Genomic DNA, 15,977 nt, shown 5'->3' with positions numbered 1-15,977 from the left:
GTGAAAAATTCCTCAGGATGAAGTGTTAGTTTCTTCCCCCACCCCCCCCAGAAAATATCTTTATTTTCCCTTCAATCTGGGGAGAAAAAATTGGCTGATAGGGAATCCTTGGTTGCAGTTATTTTCTTTGAGAATATTGAATATAACACTCCATTGTTGACTGGCTTCCATTGTTTCCATTCAGAAGTTAGAAATATCCCTTACTCCTCAGCACCTTGGGAAATAATACTCTCCCCAGTTGCTTGTTATTTTACTTTATTATTTTTCATACTTTCAAATGGAAATTTTCCAATATACACCAGACTAGAACTAACTAATGTGCCCATCACCCAATTTAAAAATTATCAATGTTATTCCAGTCTTGTTTTTCTACCTTTCTTCTTGTGCTGTAATACCACATACCATATCATTTTAGCATAAATATTTTTGTTTGTGTCTCTGACAAGTAAGAACTTTTTTAAAAAGATAATTACTATTGTGGTGTCCATGTTCAAATTTCTCTTAATGTGTTTAAAAGTTGTCTTGTTATCATTGATAGTTTGAATCTTTCAAATAAAAGTATACACTTTGTATTGTAAAAGAAAAAAAAAGATTTTTAAGCTTTCTTTCCTTCTTAAAAAATATGGATTTTTATTGATTTCAGACAGGAAGAGAGAGGGAGAGAGAGAAACATCAATGATGAGAGAGAATCATTGATCAGCTGCCTGCTGCACTCCCCAGACTGGGGATCGAGCCCGCAACCTGGGCATGTACCCTGACCATGAATCAATTCCTGAACTCCTGGTTCTTAGGTTGACGCTCAACCACTGAGCTACACTGGCCGGGCTAAGCTTTCTTGTAAACAGAAAATTGGAGTGCACAGGAAGAGAGAAACAAGAGTCCTCTACAATGTGAGGAGCTCTCCCCTGTGGAAATTTAAAGCTGCTTTTTGCAAACTTGGTGGCTAGGAAAGCAGTGTTGTACTTCTGCTTCCTGGCTATGGGTGCAATTCCCTTTTATTTGAAAGTCCGGGGAAGCCACTCTGACTTCATCATCTGGCTGGCTCAGGTAGGGCTGAGCACCTTGGTGGTTAAGATTGGGCTTACTGCCACCTTTCTGTTCCAAGCATGTTATTTGAAAACAGTGTAGTGCCATGGGGCAGCAAATGTTTACTAAGCCTAGCTGAGTCCTACCATTTTACCTTGAAATACAAAAATTGAGATCTAGGAAATAAAATTAGACTGAAGCCTCTTTCAAGGTTTTGGTTTTTATTTTATTTTCACAACACCCTACTGTGTTTGTAAAGAAATGTTTCTGGGTTGAGGCTTTAAACACCTCTGGGAATCCTTGGTTGCAGGTAGAGTTCAGTGTACACCATAGTAGTGCTTAAAATAATTTATATTGCTGTTAATAAATATGAAATCAGTACAAAAGGCTCATGATACAAGGAACCCCCTTAGACACCTAGGTCATCAGAGCTTGAAATTTTTAAAAAATATATTTTTATTGATTTCAGAGAGGAAAGGAGAGGGAGAAAGAGAGAGAAACATCAATGAGAGGGAGAATATTGGCCAGCTGCCTACCGCATGCCCCCTACTGGCGATTGACCTCAAAACCCCAGCATATGTCCTGACCTGGAATTGAACCATGACCTCCTGGTTCATAGGTGGATGCTCAACCACTGAGCTACACTGGCCAGGTCACAGCTTGAATTTTATTCTCAAGATTTCTTCCCCCTCTTGATAGGTTTATAACTTTTTTGTATCCACAAACAATGTATTGGTAAGCTTTGAATTTTTTCTGAGCTTTTTACTATAAATGTTTTTAATAACAGAAAAATTAAAAGGGTAGTACAATGATTATCAGTACATCCAGCACTTAGCTTTAACAACTGTGAAGAATTTGCCAAATTTGCTTTACCTTGCTATATATGTACGTGCACATATTTTGTTGAAGAATCATTTGAAAATAAGTTGCAGACCTCATAGCCCTTCTCTCCTAATATTAAATGATGCATCTTAAAGAAATTCTTCTGTAGAACCACAGTGCCATTATCGTATCTAAAAAAAAATTAACAGTAACTTTCTTATCTACAATCTGTATTCTGATTTTCCCTCTTGCTGCCAAAGTGTCTATTAGAGATTCCTTCCTTTCCCCCAAACTAAGGTCCAGCCAGAGTTCACACATTGCAGGTTTAATCATTCTTAGTTCATATACTCGTTTTTCCCTCTGAAGGGGGGCCAGGCAGAAGGGCAGTAAGCATTATGTCTCTCAGTCCTGTAGAGAGCCAGCTCTAATAAAATCTCAGATAAAATGCAATTTTGTGATGACAGTAATATTTCACAATGGAATATAACTCTTCAAATTTCTAAGTTCTTTTGTATTATCCCATGGATTTTGGTTCTTTTTTTGTCTTGATTGATTAAGGTATTACATATGTATCTATATACTCCCCTTAACCCCCTCCCCGCGCTCATGCCCTCACCTCCCTGGTGTCTGTGTCTATTGGTTAGGCTTATAAGCATGCATACAAGTCCTTTGGTTGATCTCTCCCTCTTACCCCCACCCTCCCCTACCTTCCCTCTGAGGTTTGATGGTCTGATCGATGCTTCTCTGTCTCTGGATCTGTTTTTGTTCATCAGTTTATGTTGTTCATTATATTCCACAAATGAGTGAGATCATGTGATATTTATCTTTCTCTGACTGGCTTATTTCACTTAGCATAATTCTCTCCAGGTCCATCCATGTTGTTGCAAATGGTAAGAATTCCTTCTTTTTTACAGCAGTGTAGTATTCCATTGTGTAGATGTACCACAGTTTTCTAATCCACTCATCTGCTGATGGGCACTTAGGCTGTTTCCAAATCTTAGCTATGGTAAATTGTGCTGCTATGAACATAGGGGTGCATATATCCTTTCTGATTGGTGTTTCTGATTTCTCGGGATATATTCCTAGAAGTGGTATTACTGGGTCAAATGGGAGTTCCATTTTTAGTTTTTGAGGAAACTCCATACTGTTCTCCCCAGTGGCTGCACCAGTCTGCATTCCCACCAGCAGTGCACGAGGGTTCCTTTTTCACTGCATCCACCCCAGCACTTGTCATTTGTTGCTTTGTTGATGATAGTCATTCTGACAGGTGTGAGATGGTATCGCATTGTCATTTTGATTTGCATCTCTCGGATGATTAGTGAGTGACTTGAGCATGTTTTCATATGTCTCTTGGCCTTCCTTATGTCCTGTTTCAAAAACTATCTATTTAGGTCTATGGAATTTCTATACACCAATAGTGAACTTATAGAAAGAGAGATTTTAAAAACAATCCCATTTACCATTGCACCAAAAAAATTAAAATACCTACGAATAAACTAAGGAGGTAGAAGACCTGTACTCGGAAAACTACAGGACACTGAAAAAAAGAGATAGAGGAAGACATAAACAGATGGAAGAACATACTGTGTTCATGGATTGGTAAAATCAACATCATTAAAATGTCCATACTACTCAAAGCAATCTATAGATTCACTGAACTCCCCATTAAATTTTAAATACCAATGGCATATTTCACAGACCTAGAATGAACTCTCCAAAAATTCATCCAGAATAAAAAAAGACCCCGAATAGCTGCAGCAATCCTGAGAAAGAAGAACAAAGTAGGAGGGATCTCAATACCAGATATCAAGCTGTATTACAAAGCCACTGTTCTCAAAACTGCCTGGTACTGGCACGAGAACAGACATATAGACCAATGGAATAGAATAGAGAACCCAGAAATTGATCTAAACCACTATGCTCAATATTTAACAAAGGAAGCAAGAACATACAATGGAGTCAAGATAGTCTCTTCAATAAATGGTGTTGGGGAAATTGTACAGATACATGCAAAAAAATGAAACTATGTTTACATGTATAAATTCATCACTAAAGATAAGATAGTGAACATATCCATCACTACCAAAAGTTTGCTGCTCCTGCTCTTTTGCATTTCCCTCCTCATTCCCAGATAACCACCAATCTCCTTTCTGGCGCAATAGATAAGTTTATATTTTCTAGAATCCTATCTAGTAAAGAGGGAATATGCTAATTGACCATCACGTCCTCACAAAGATGGTGGGCCCAGCCAATAAAGAGGGAATATGCTAATTGACTGCCACACCCTCACAAGATGGCGGCGCTTACAGCTACAAGATGGTGGTGCCCAGTCCCCACAGTCCCACCTCATCCAGCCGGAGTCACCCAGTCCCCTCAGCCCCCCAAGGGGCAGCAGGCACCATGCGCCTCATCCAGCTGGAATTCCCCAGTCCCCTCAGCCCCGCCTCATCCAGCCTCAGTCCCCTCAGCCCCGTCTCACCCAGTTCCCACAGCATCCAGCCTCATCCAGCCTCAGTCCCCCAGTCCCCTCAGCCCCACAGGGTAAGGCAGTTGGGAGTGATTGGGCTGGCAGGGGAGGGCAGTTGGGGACGATCATGCCGGCAGGGGAGCAGTTAGGCATCAATCAGGCCAGCAGGGGAGCGGTTAGGGGGTGATCAGGTTGGCAGGCAGAGTGGTTGGGGCAATCAGGCAGGCAGCAGTCTCGGATTGTGAGAGAGATGTCCGACTGCTGGTTTAGGCTCGCTCCCGGGGAGAGAGGGCCTAAGCCACATCAGACATCCTTAGTGCTGCCAAGGAGGTGGGAGAGGCTGTTAGGGTCAGTTTGCATATTACCCTTTTATTATATAGGATGTACATTTTGTCTGACTTCATTTTACTCAGCATAATTATTTTGACATCCATCTATATTGTTATGTGCATCAGTGGTTCACTCATTTTTATTGATGGGTAGTATTCCATTGTACACATGTAGCCCAATTTGTTTTGTTCCTTGTTGAACATTGGAGTGGTTTCAAGTTTGAAACTATTACAGGTAAAGCTTCCATGAACATTTGTGTACAGTCTTTGTGTGGATATATACTTTTATTTCTCTTGGACAAATATTAAGGAGTGGAATGACTGGGTCATGTGATGGATATATGTTTAACTTTCTGAGAAACTGACAAACTGTTTTCCAAAGTGGTTGTACTGTTTTACATTCCCACCAGCAGTGTGAGAGTTCCAGTGTCTCCACATCTTCTGCAACACTTAAGTATGTTCAGTTTTTACATTTTAGCCATACTAATAGATGTGTGGTGTAGTATCTTAATGTAGTTTTGTTTTACATTTCCCTAACTAATGACATTGAACATTTTTTTTCATGTGCTTATTTGCCAAATGTGTATTGCCTTTGCTGAAATGTCTGTTCAAATATTTTGCCCATGTATTTTAATTGAGTTGTTTTCATATTGAATTTTAGAGTTCTTTATGTATTCTGGAGGCAAAACTTTTATTTGATATGTATTTTGCAAATATCTTTTCCCAGTCTATGGGCTAATTTTCTCATTCTCTTAACAGTGTTTTCTAAAAACCAAAAGATTTAATTTTGATGATCTGCTTATCAATTTTTTTGTTTTATGTTTTTTTATTTAAGAAATCTTTGCCTAATCCAAGATCACAGAGATTTTATGGAAGTTTTACTATTTTATGTAAATGCCTATGATCTATTTTGAATTAATTTTTGTAACTGGTGTGAGGTATGGATCAAAAATTCTTTCTCTCCTGTTTGTTTGTTTTTTCCCTCATATGGATATCCAGTTGTTTCAGAATTGTCTGTTGAATTACCCTTTCAACTTTGTTGAAGATCAGTGGTTCATATTTGTGTGGGTTTATTCCTGGACTCTAGTCTGTTTTCCATTGATTTTTTTTTCTTTTATGCCAGTATCACAGCTTGATTACAGGTAGTGTAAGTTCTCCAGTTTTGATCTTTTTATCAGACTGTTTCAGCTCTTCTAGGTTCTTTGCATTTTCATATAAATTTTAGAATCAGTGTATGCATTTCTACAAAAATGAAGCAAAATGCCTTTGAGATGTTTATTGGGACTGCACTGAATCTGTAGATGAATTTGGGAGAGAATTGTCATTTTAATTATACTCCTGTATGATTTCAAATTCCAGCTACATTGCTTAGAGCTGTGTAAACTTGGACACTTTACTTAATCTTTCAGAGCCTCAGTTTATTTTTAAATATATTTTTTTATTGATTTTCCATAGGAAGAGAGAGCTAGAAACATCAATGATGAGGGAGAATCATCAGTCCACTGCATGCCCCACACTGGGGATGGAGCCCGCAACCTAGGCATATGCCCTGACCCGGAAACAAACCACAACCTTCTGGTTCATAGGCTGATGCTCAACCACTGAGCCACGCCGGCTGGGCGAGCCTCAGTTTTTTTTTACCTATAGAATGGAGGTGATTATTTACCTACCTCTAGGGTAATGTGAGGAATAAATAAATCAATATTTGTTAAGTGCTTTTGCTCATATTTTCTAATCACGTTCCCTTAGGAATTGGATTTACAGGTAAATAAATAAACTTTTTTTTTTTTAAATATATTTTATTGATATTTTACAGAGAGGAAGGGAGAGGGATAGAGAGCTAGAAACATCGATGAGAGAGAAACATCGATCAGCTGCCTCCTGCACACCCCCCACTGGGGATGTGCCCGCAACCAAGGTACATGCCCTTGACCGGAATCGAACCCAGGACCCTTCAGTCCGCAGGCCGACGCTCTATCCACTGAGCCAAACCGGTTTTGGCTAAATAAACTTTTATTCTTCAAACTTCAACCCTCATTTACCAGACATACTTTCATTATAATTTTTTATTTTGAAAAGTCAGTAAGCCCTCGTTACACAGAGGTGGAACTGAGATCCCAAGCCACGCGACTTGGTCAAGACTATTCATCTAGCAACAAAGGAGAACTTCTAATTTTAATCCTAAACGTTAGCATGAGTTGACAGACTCAATTTATTCGTCACCTATTTATGTATTACCTAATAAATGCCAGCCAGCGTATAAGCCCTCTGCAGGCCTCTTGGAATTAAGAGTGAGGCCAATGGATGGTATTTCCTCTTCTCACAAAGTTTGCGGACTACTGGAAAATATAGACAAGCAAACATGCACTTTTAATATAGACTAATAGGTAAACCTAAGGGAAATTGTGGAAACACAGTTGAAGAGCAGCTAACCTGGAGCTGGGGGTCCGGGAAGACATTTGTAAAGGATGTGACCTTGAAACCAAGGTCAGAGGATGAGTGGGCAGTAGCCAGGTTTTAGGAATGTGAAAGGGAGGATTTGGACCAGGATGTGGGCAACAGAGAAAATGCACAGTTTTTATTTTATAGATGGAACAAATATCTGGATGTAAGAGAGAGAACAGTGTGGTGTGAAAAGGGGGGAATCATCAAAGAACAGTAAAAGCAATGTCAGGTGGTTTGATTGTATCCTCTGGTTTTAGGTTGGGAGTGTTAAGATTCAATGTGCAGTTTAGAAGGATTCCTTTTATATTGAAAATAAAGTAGAGAGGGTGGGTGGGGGGGTGAGGTACTGAGGTACCAGAGCTCAGGAACAGTAGCCATGGGTGGGGATGGACATGGGGGAAAGACTAATGACAGGCCCGGTGCTACGTGGATGTGTTTTGGTGAAAGATGGAATTGTTAAGTTGGTAGCCAGGTGCCTGACCTGATTTAATTGGTTAACTGTTTGGTGGTGGTGTCCTCCTGAGTAGGAAATGTAGAAGGGGCAGCAGGTTTGGTGTGGAAAAAAGAGAGGTCAGTTTGCTTACGTTGAATTTCAGGTGATGCTCGTGGAAAACCCATCTGCAGATGGTGTGTTGGGAGCTAGAGACCCGGTGTATGGGGAGTGCTGAGTGTAGAGAAGGATGGGAAGCTAAGAGGGAACATCACCTGGTGGGTAGTGGGAGAACACAGGCTTTAAATGGAAAGCGGTCCTAGCCAGTTTTGCTCAGTGGAGAGAATGTCGGCCTACTGACGGAAGGGTCCTGGGTTCGATTCTGCTCAAGGGCACCTGCTCAGGTTGCAGGCTTGCTCCCCAGTAGGGGGTGTGCTGGAGGCACCCAATCAATGATTCTCTCGCATCATTGATGTTTCTATCTCTCTATTCCTCTCTGAAATCAATACAAATATTTTTAAAAAGATAGAAAGGGGAGGATTATTGTCTTTAAATTTAGGGCTTGAGAAAAAGCTCCTAATTTGGTGTTCTTAAACAAGTTAAGAACCTTCATTCAGCATGCATTAAAGTGCTGCTTCCTTCTTCCCATTACCTGCAACCACACTCTCGTTTTCCTTGTCAAGTCTGGCATCTGTAACAGGATCCATACAAGAAATGCAGAAACACAAGAGTCTCTGCTTCTAATTCCCAGAGTTGAATGAAATTGCTCTAAAAGGCCACTATTTAAGCATTACCTTTTATTCTTTAGTTATTAGCATGAAATGAAGAAGCCTACTTAAATCTTAAGTTTTTCATTTTGTGTTTCTCCGATTATATAAAATAGAACCCAGAAGCTTAAATAATAAAAGTAAAAACGGGACAGCTTTCTTGAGGGTGTGGAGAGGAGGGCCTTGACATGTCACCATCATTGACAAGTGGACTGAAGTGGCTTGCCGAAAGGGTTAGTGTTTCCACAATTTGAATTATGGCCCAAAGCTTTTATTTTATGAGGAAACCAAAAGCTGAGTGTTGTTTTTAAGGGGTAAGTGATTTGCCCTTTGCCACTCCGCCGGGTAGAGAACAGGTGGCCTTAGTACTGGCAACCCCTGTTTCCTAGTCTAGTGCTCTTTCTACAACATGGTGGTGTTGCCATATGGGACTATTTCCATTAGTCACCGTCTCCACTGCCACTCACACCACCCCTGCAGCACTCTGGGTTCTTGAAGGTGAAAAAAAGAGTAGCAGGGAAAAGACCGAAAAAAAGAGATGGGCTTCATTGTTCTAGATGACAAAGACCTGCTGGCGTGTCAGGCCCACCCAGGTTCCCTGACATTTTCAGGGGACGCTTTGTGTGGCGGTTTATTAAGTCAACATCTCTTTCTGTTCAAGCTGCTTTGGGGCCAGCTGGCTCTCAGTGTCACAGTGGGAATTTGACATGTATGTTTCATTTGTCATTTTTGGTATAACATCCTTTAATTTCATAATTGTATAGTAAGAACGTTATCGTTAGTAAGCAAACATTTACTATTACTTTATGAAAACTGAAAATAGTCCCCCAAGGCTAATATATTATTTGGTAAGTCACTTAATGAGTAATTGGAAGACTTGCTGCAGTCATAGCGATAGCTCTCTTCTTTGACTTCAGTAAGTCCTTGGCATTATATGAAAAGCTTCCATTCTATAGATAAAGAAAATGTCTGACGGGGTGACGCCATCTGCTGAGACTGGCGCTAATAGGGCTGTTTGGTTTGAGATTCCTGAATGTGCTGCATTCCTAAGCACTTTCATTCCTAGGATCACTCCTGGCCAAAGATCTGCTCAATGCTCCATCTGCTTATACTCACCTACTGCGAATACTCTCGTTCCTCTCCTTCAGCTGAGCCCCGTTACCCCATCCCCGCTCTGTAAACAACTTTCCCAAAGTGCAGACGTGTAGCATTCTTTACTGAAGGTTGCTTCGGTGGGGGTGTAGGAGAGGGGAGGACGCAGGAGTGGAGACTGTTACATGACAGCATAGCAAACAACTTCAAATCCGAGTTATATATATACTTTATAGATATATAATGCTGTGCCAGTGTCAGATATTACTCTGGTGGTTGCTTTGACTGTAATCAATAAAAAGAGCTTATCGGAATCTAAATAGAATAACACTGTGTTCTCCCAGTTAAGTATCAAAAGAATATTTAATTCTTGTGGTAAATTTATGTTTTAGGCAATATAGGAGTTTCTCTTTGTCTTTTGTTTACACGAGGCCTTTACATTGGTAGATTTTAGCACAGATAATAAAACTTTCCTAACAAGGAAGTACAAGAGAGCTTGGATAGTCAAGGTGAGTTAATAGTTGTTTCTTTGTTTCAAGTTATGTAACTGAGATTTGACACACAGAGCAATAAATAATTAGCAAGTGTGTGCTTTTTTTTTTTTTTTTCCTATTTAACAAAGTGATCTTCTTTTCTCTTTAATTTTAGGAAACAGATATTGATGACAGATATGGAGATTTGGATTCCAGAATAGATTCTGATATTCCAGAAGTTCCACCATCCTCAGATAGAACCCCTGAGATCCTCAAGAAAGCTCTCTCTGGTTTATCTTCAAGGTATGATTGGATGAAGATGAATATCATAGGTGCACAAGATAAGTTGTGGGGTTATCCTGGCCCATGTAGTACTATTTTCACTATTTCTAAGCTTTGGAGATCTGAGAGAGAAGGCTTCTACTTTTTCATTGTAGGTGAAGCACACATAGTACTAAATGCTTAATGTGCATCCTTCATTTAATTCTTAAGATCTTATGAGTTACTAGAGGCCCGATGCACGAAAATTCGTGCAAGAGTAGGCCTTCCTTCCCCCGACTGCTGGCACTGGCTTTCCTCCGGGACCCCGGCAAACTTCCCCTGGGCCACCCGCAGGCACCCAGGACCCTGGCTGGCTTCCCTTGGCCCCGGCTTTGTCAGGAAGGACGTCCGGAATGATGTCCGAAAGACATCTGGTCTAATTAGCATATTACCCTTTTATTATTATAGATGAGAAAACCAAATCTGAGAGGTTACCCAGTGAAGGTTACAGAGCTATGAAGATGCGGACCTGGGATTCTTATTCCAGTTGGTCAGATTTCTGAAGCCAGTGATCTGTTTACTACAACAGGTTGCCTTTTCTGGTGTGGGAACATTTAATAAAGAAAATTCTATATTCTTTGTTTCCTGTTCTCAAGTACCACAGGGACATAGCTCATTTTTTAAACTGAGTTTTAAATTATTGTCCAAAACTCTGCAACCTTTTACCATTTTGTATTTGTGCTATATTTTAAAATGTGTAATCACTAACAAATTTTACCTAATTTTATATTGCCCTCCTTTGTATGCTTTAGTAATATGAATTATAGAATCTATAAAAGCAAAATAAATCTAAGCTTTTCTTTAGATTGATATGTGAAATCTTAAATGTTGGTATGGAACAATTTTTCTATGTTTTTGACTGTGACATACAGTAAGAGGTACATTTTACACCACATCTCAAGAGACACACAAATGTATATTTTAACTGTTACAAAAATGTTATGAAACAATTCTTACCTTACTGTGTGATGTCCCTTCTTTTCTGTTTGATACTATTCTGTTATTGAATAAAATATTTTGGATGTAACTTACTAAATTGATTTTACTACCCATGGGTTATAACAACAAAAAAATGGTTTAGTCATATCTAGTTAATGTAATAGTGAGTTTTTCTGTTTTTAGCTTCTAGGATATAACCATCTATACTAATAAAAGGGTAATATGCTAATTAGACCGGATAGACCAGATGTCCTTCTGGACAAAACCACAGTGGCGGGGACCGAGGCAGAGGTGGTTAAGGGTGATCAGGCCGGCAGGGGAGAGCAGTTAGGGGTGATCAGGCTGGCAGGGGAGCAGTTAGGGCCATCAGGCAGGAAGGCAGAGGTGGTTAGGGGCAATCAGGCAGACAGGCAGAGAGGTTAGGGGCATTTAGGCAGGCAGGCAGAGGTGGTTAGGGGTGATCAGGCAGGCAGGGGAGCAGTTAGCGGAATCAGGCAGGCAGGCAGGCAGAGTGGTTAGGGGCCATTAGGCAAGCAGGCAGAGGGGTTAGGGGCTATCAGGCAGGCAGGCAGAGAGGTTAGGTGCGATCAGGCAGGCAAGCAGAGTAGTTAGGGGCAGTCAGGCAGGCGGGCAGGTGAGTGGTTAGGAGCCAGCAGTCGAGGATTGTGAGAGGGGTCCCAGATTGGAGAGGGTGCAGGCCAGGCTGAGGGGACCCCACCCCCACAGTGCACGAATTTCATGCACCAGGCCTCTAGTATTAGAATAAATTGCTTCAAAGAAAAGTTTTCATAATTATTTTAACCAATAGAACAAATTCTTTGCTGATATTCAAAGCATGATTATTATTTTAATAGTCTTGATCCCAGTTGTTTTCATGACCTAGTTGACAAATGTACCTTTGCTTTAAAATCTTAGCAGGTCTTATGTTGATTTATATAAGAATGATGCTAGATTCCTACGTGTCAATAGTAATTTCTTAACAATTAAGGTTCTACCCCCATGTAAAGCAACAATAGCCAGTAATAGCAGCTGATATTTATTGAGCATATACTGTGTACATGTGTTGACTAACGTATTCTCAACCTGTAACACAGGTACACTCATATACCTATTTCATAAATTAGGAAACTGAGGCACAGAAGTTTTATATATCAAGGGTCACGTGATAAGAGTAACCAACGGATGCAAAACATTGGGGGGTGAGGCATGTATGGGAGTGGGGTGGGGGGGGGCAATGGTAAGATATGTACACATATAATACCTTAATAAAAAAAAAAAAGGGTCACGTGGCTAGTAAGCAATAGAACCACATTCCGAACCTAGGCATTGTGCTCTATCTGTAAAAGAATTGTATACTTTTTTATTTTTATTTATTTATTTAAAATATATTTTTATTGATTTCAGAAAGAAAGGGAGAGAGCGATAGAAACATCAGTGATGAGAGAGAATCATTGATTGGCTGCCTCCTGCACACCCCTTACTGGGGACCGAGCCTGCAACCCGGGCATGTGCCCTTGACCGGAATCAAACCCAGGACCCTTCAGTCCACAGGCTGCCACTCTATCTACTGAGCCAAACCAGCCAGGGCAAGAATTGTTTTGTTTTTTTTTTAAACTAACAATAGAGGATATGTTACCAGTGTCAATCTTCTCTTGAAACTTCCCTATAAAAGTTACATGAATGTTTCAAAATCTGTATCTTATTCATTTTAGCCTCTATACTACCCCAAATAGTCTTGTGTTACAATGATTTAGAAGTGGTGGATGCATAGGATTAAAAAACTAGTTACATAAGAAATTTTCATGAATTACAGGGAAACACCCTATTATCCTCTCACCAAGACATTGATATTTGAAGTATTACGGTGTTTACTCTGAATCTTTTTCCTCTTGTACATATTTTTGCATGTGTGTGTGGTGTAAAAATAGCATTGTACTATTTTCTGCTTGTCTATTTTCATTTTCATTCTGTGGTATTAGGAACAAATATCCTTAAATATACATAAATATTTTAAGTGGCTGCACGATATATTCCTTTGCATGACTGTAGTTTAAAGAGCTGTCACTGGGCATTTAGCTGATTTCTAAATTCTCATGCTCAAAAACAATTCTGCATTAAATGTTTTTCTTTAGAGATAACTTTTATTTAGCAACTGTAATTATTTTCTTAGGATAAAATCTTAAAAGTGAAATTGCTTGGTCAAGGTTCACTCACTTTTGAGGCTTTAATATACAATGTCAAAAAGTCTTTAAGTTGCCGAAACCGGTTTGGCTCAGTGGATAGAGCATCGGCCTGCGGACTGAAGGGTCCCAGGTTCGATTCCGGTCAAGGGCATGTGCCTTGGTTGCGGGCACATCCCCAGTGAGAGGTGTGCAGGAGGCAGCTGATCGATGTTTCTCTCTCATCGATGTTTCGAACTCTCTCTCTTTCTCCCTTCCTCTCTGTAAAAAAATCAACAAAATATATTTTTAAAAAAAGTCTTTAAGTTGTTGAAATTGGAAGGAGCCTGAAAGATCTTCAGTCACTTGGCAAGTTGTCCCAGTCTGTTTCTTGACCTGTGTCTGAACATTCCTAAGCCACTTAAGTCTGGCTTTGTCCTTACTGAAGCTCTTCCTCAGCTATGAGTCTAGCTTGTAGGTTGCATCCAGAGCAGTGCCCTGGATTTTGTCCCCACCTCCCCAGCAGGCGTTTGGCAATGTCTGGAGACCTTTTTGATTGTCACAATGAGAGACGGCGCTTCTAGCATCTAGTGGGTAGAGGCTAAGGAGGATGCTAAACATCCTACAGTACGCAGAACAGTGCTTCACAATAAAGAATTATCTGGCACAAAACAATACCGGTTTTGAGGCTGAGAAGCCCAGGACACATCTAGGTATAGCCATAATGCCACCTACCTTCCCTCCCTTCCTTCCTCCCTTCCTCCCTTCCTCCCTTCCTCCCTTCCTTCCTTCCTTCCTTCCTTCCTTCCTTCCTTCCTTCCTTCCTCCCTCCCTCCCTCCCTCCCTCCCTCCCTCCCTCCCTCCCTCCCTTCCTCCCTCCCTTCCTTCCTTCCTTCCTTCCTCCCTCCCTCCCTTCCTGGAACCTATACATTTCCTGTGCACTTTCTCCAAACGCTGGTAGATGGACATTCTCAAAACTCCCCCTCTTTGCCACTAAGTTTTTGTTTATTTTTTATTTTTAAAAATATTTATTGATTGATTGTAGAGAGAGAGGGGGAGAAACATGGACTTGTTGCACCCATCTATGCATTCATTGGTTGATTCTTGTATGTTCCTGGACCTGGGATCGAACCTGATACTTTGGCATATGAGGTTGATGCTCTAACCCACTGAGCTACCCGGTCAGGGCATGTTCTTGCTTATTTTTGAGGAGTGCCTCTGTGGCCTAGTTCTTGGCTCAGGTGAACTGTCTTGTCAAACCAGGTTCTTGATGACTCATGATGCTTTTGGCACTAGTTTGTTGGTTGTTTTTTTTAAACCTTGTCATTACTTTTGAAATAAAAGCCACATAATAGTGGTAGTAATAGTAAGTCATTGTACATACTCAAACTGATGTGAACAATGTGTGTAACCACTTTAATCACTTTCAAGAATACTGATTAATTACATACTTTTTTGGAAATCTCATTTCTGGCTCAGATAGGTCCTCAAGACATGAAACTTGAATACACTTCTCCTATACTGATTCTTAGCTCCTTTTTCCAAAACAATCTGTGACATGATGACTTGAACTAAAAATTAAGGCATTGTCTAATGTGATCCTGGAAGTGTGGTAAAGGAACTGGAGAATTTTGAATTCAGAACCAAACTGTCCTCTGGTTTTTAGTAACAGTGATTTATTTATTTATTTATTTATTTTGCATATTGTGCTCTGCTTTAAATTCAGTGCTTCTCTCCTGAAAGATGACTTTTGGTTACTGTATCAGTGGATATATATGTTATGTCTCAGTATGTGCTTAACTTTGTATTAGGTATTCTTGGGAAATTTGGGGAATCAGTTAAGTTAAAATAAATAAGGGAAGTAAGTCTTTGATTTTATTAGAGTGGGAGAATTTTTCTCAGAGAGCAAATACCTACATAAAAGACAACCAGATAGTATATGTTCTTTGAAGACCCTGGTTTTGAGTTGCCATGGAATTTTGGGGTGATATGAAGACAGTAGGTTTCCTGTTTAAAATCTCTGGTTCTCAGCAGCTACCATTCTCTGAAGTTCAAAGCCAGGCATCTAACAGAGGTACACTTGGACATGAGCAACATCTACCTTGGGGCTGATTTCTAACCCTTACGTAGTGTCCACCTGACTAGAGAGGTTCTAGGTAATTCTGAGTCTGAGGATCAGTTATAAAGAAGGGCTAAGAGCACGTCTAGGTTTCATGCAAGCAGGTCAGAATTATTATCAGGAGACTGGTTTATGTCCTTAATTTACCTCTGACCAGCTCTGTGACCTAGCCTGGTTCTCTAATCCATTCATTAGCCCATAGAGGGCTATATCTCTAAAACTTAATGGAACCTTTCATCTATACCATTTTTGACTCTACACTCATTTCATTTCAGCCCCAAAGCTTACAGTCTGTGAGAAATGTATGCGTCTACATAGTCGGTTGAACAGTAGAGGAAAATAAAGTCGGCTAAGAACAATTTGACAATGAAAAATCTTAGAAGCTAGATAAAAGAGTCTGGACTTGACGTTGGTATTTTAGATCTCGAGTGCAGAAATGACACAATAAAAGAGATACTTAAGAAGTATCTGGACTGTATAGGACGGTGATTAGAAGCAGGGAATATAATCAATATTTAATAAACATGAAGTTGGCAACTGTTTCTTTTATGGGAAAGAGACTAAAAGCCTTGCTTAGATATTGTACAT

The 15,977-nt window shown here is 40.1% G+C and overlaps 1 protein-coding gene across 1 annotated transcript in view; it reads left to right on the top strand.

Annotated features, from left to right (window-relative positions):
- CDS1 (CDP-diacylglycerol synthase 1) overlaps positions 1-15,977 on the top strand; it is a 67,696-nt gene that overhangs the window by 14,090 nt on the left and 37,629 nt on the right. Inside the window, exon 2 of the mRNA XM_080648551.1 lies at positions 10,027-10,154. Within this exon, the coding sequence (XP_080504677.1) occupies positions 10,027-10,154 (128 nt within the window). The remainder of the gene's footprint in view (positions 1-10,026; positions 10,155-15,977) is intronic.

Source organism: Plecotus auritus (assembly GCF_963455305.1).
Source record: "Plecotus auritus genome assembly, chromosome: 1".
Lineage (NCBI taxonomy): Eukaryota > Metazoa > Chordata > Mammalia > Chiroptera > Vespertilionidae > Plecotus > Plecotus auritus.
Note: the sequence above shows the minus strand (reverse complement) of the source record. Positions and strands in the feature narration are given on the sequence as shown.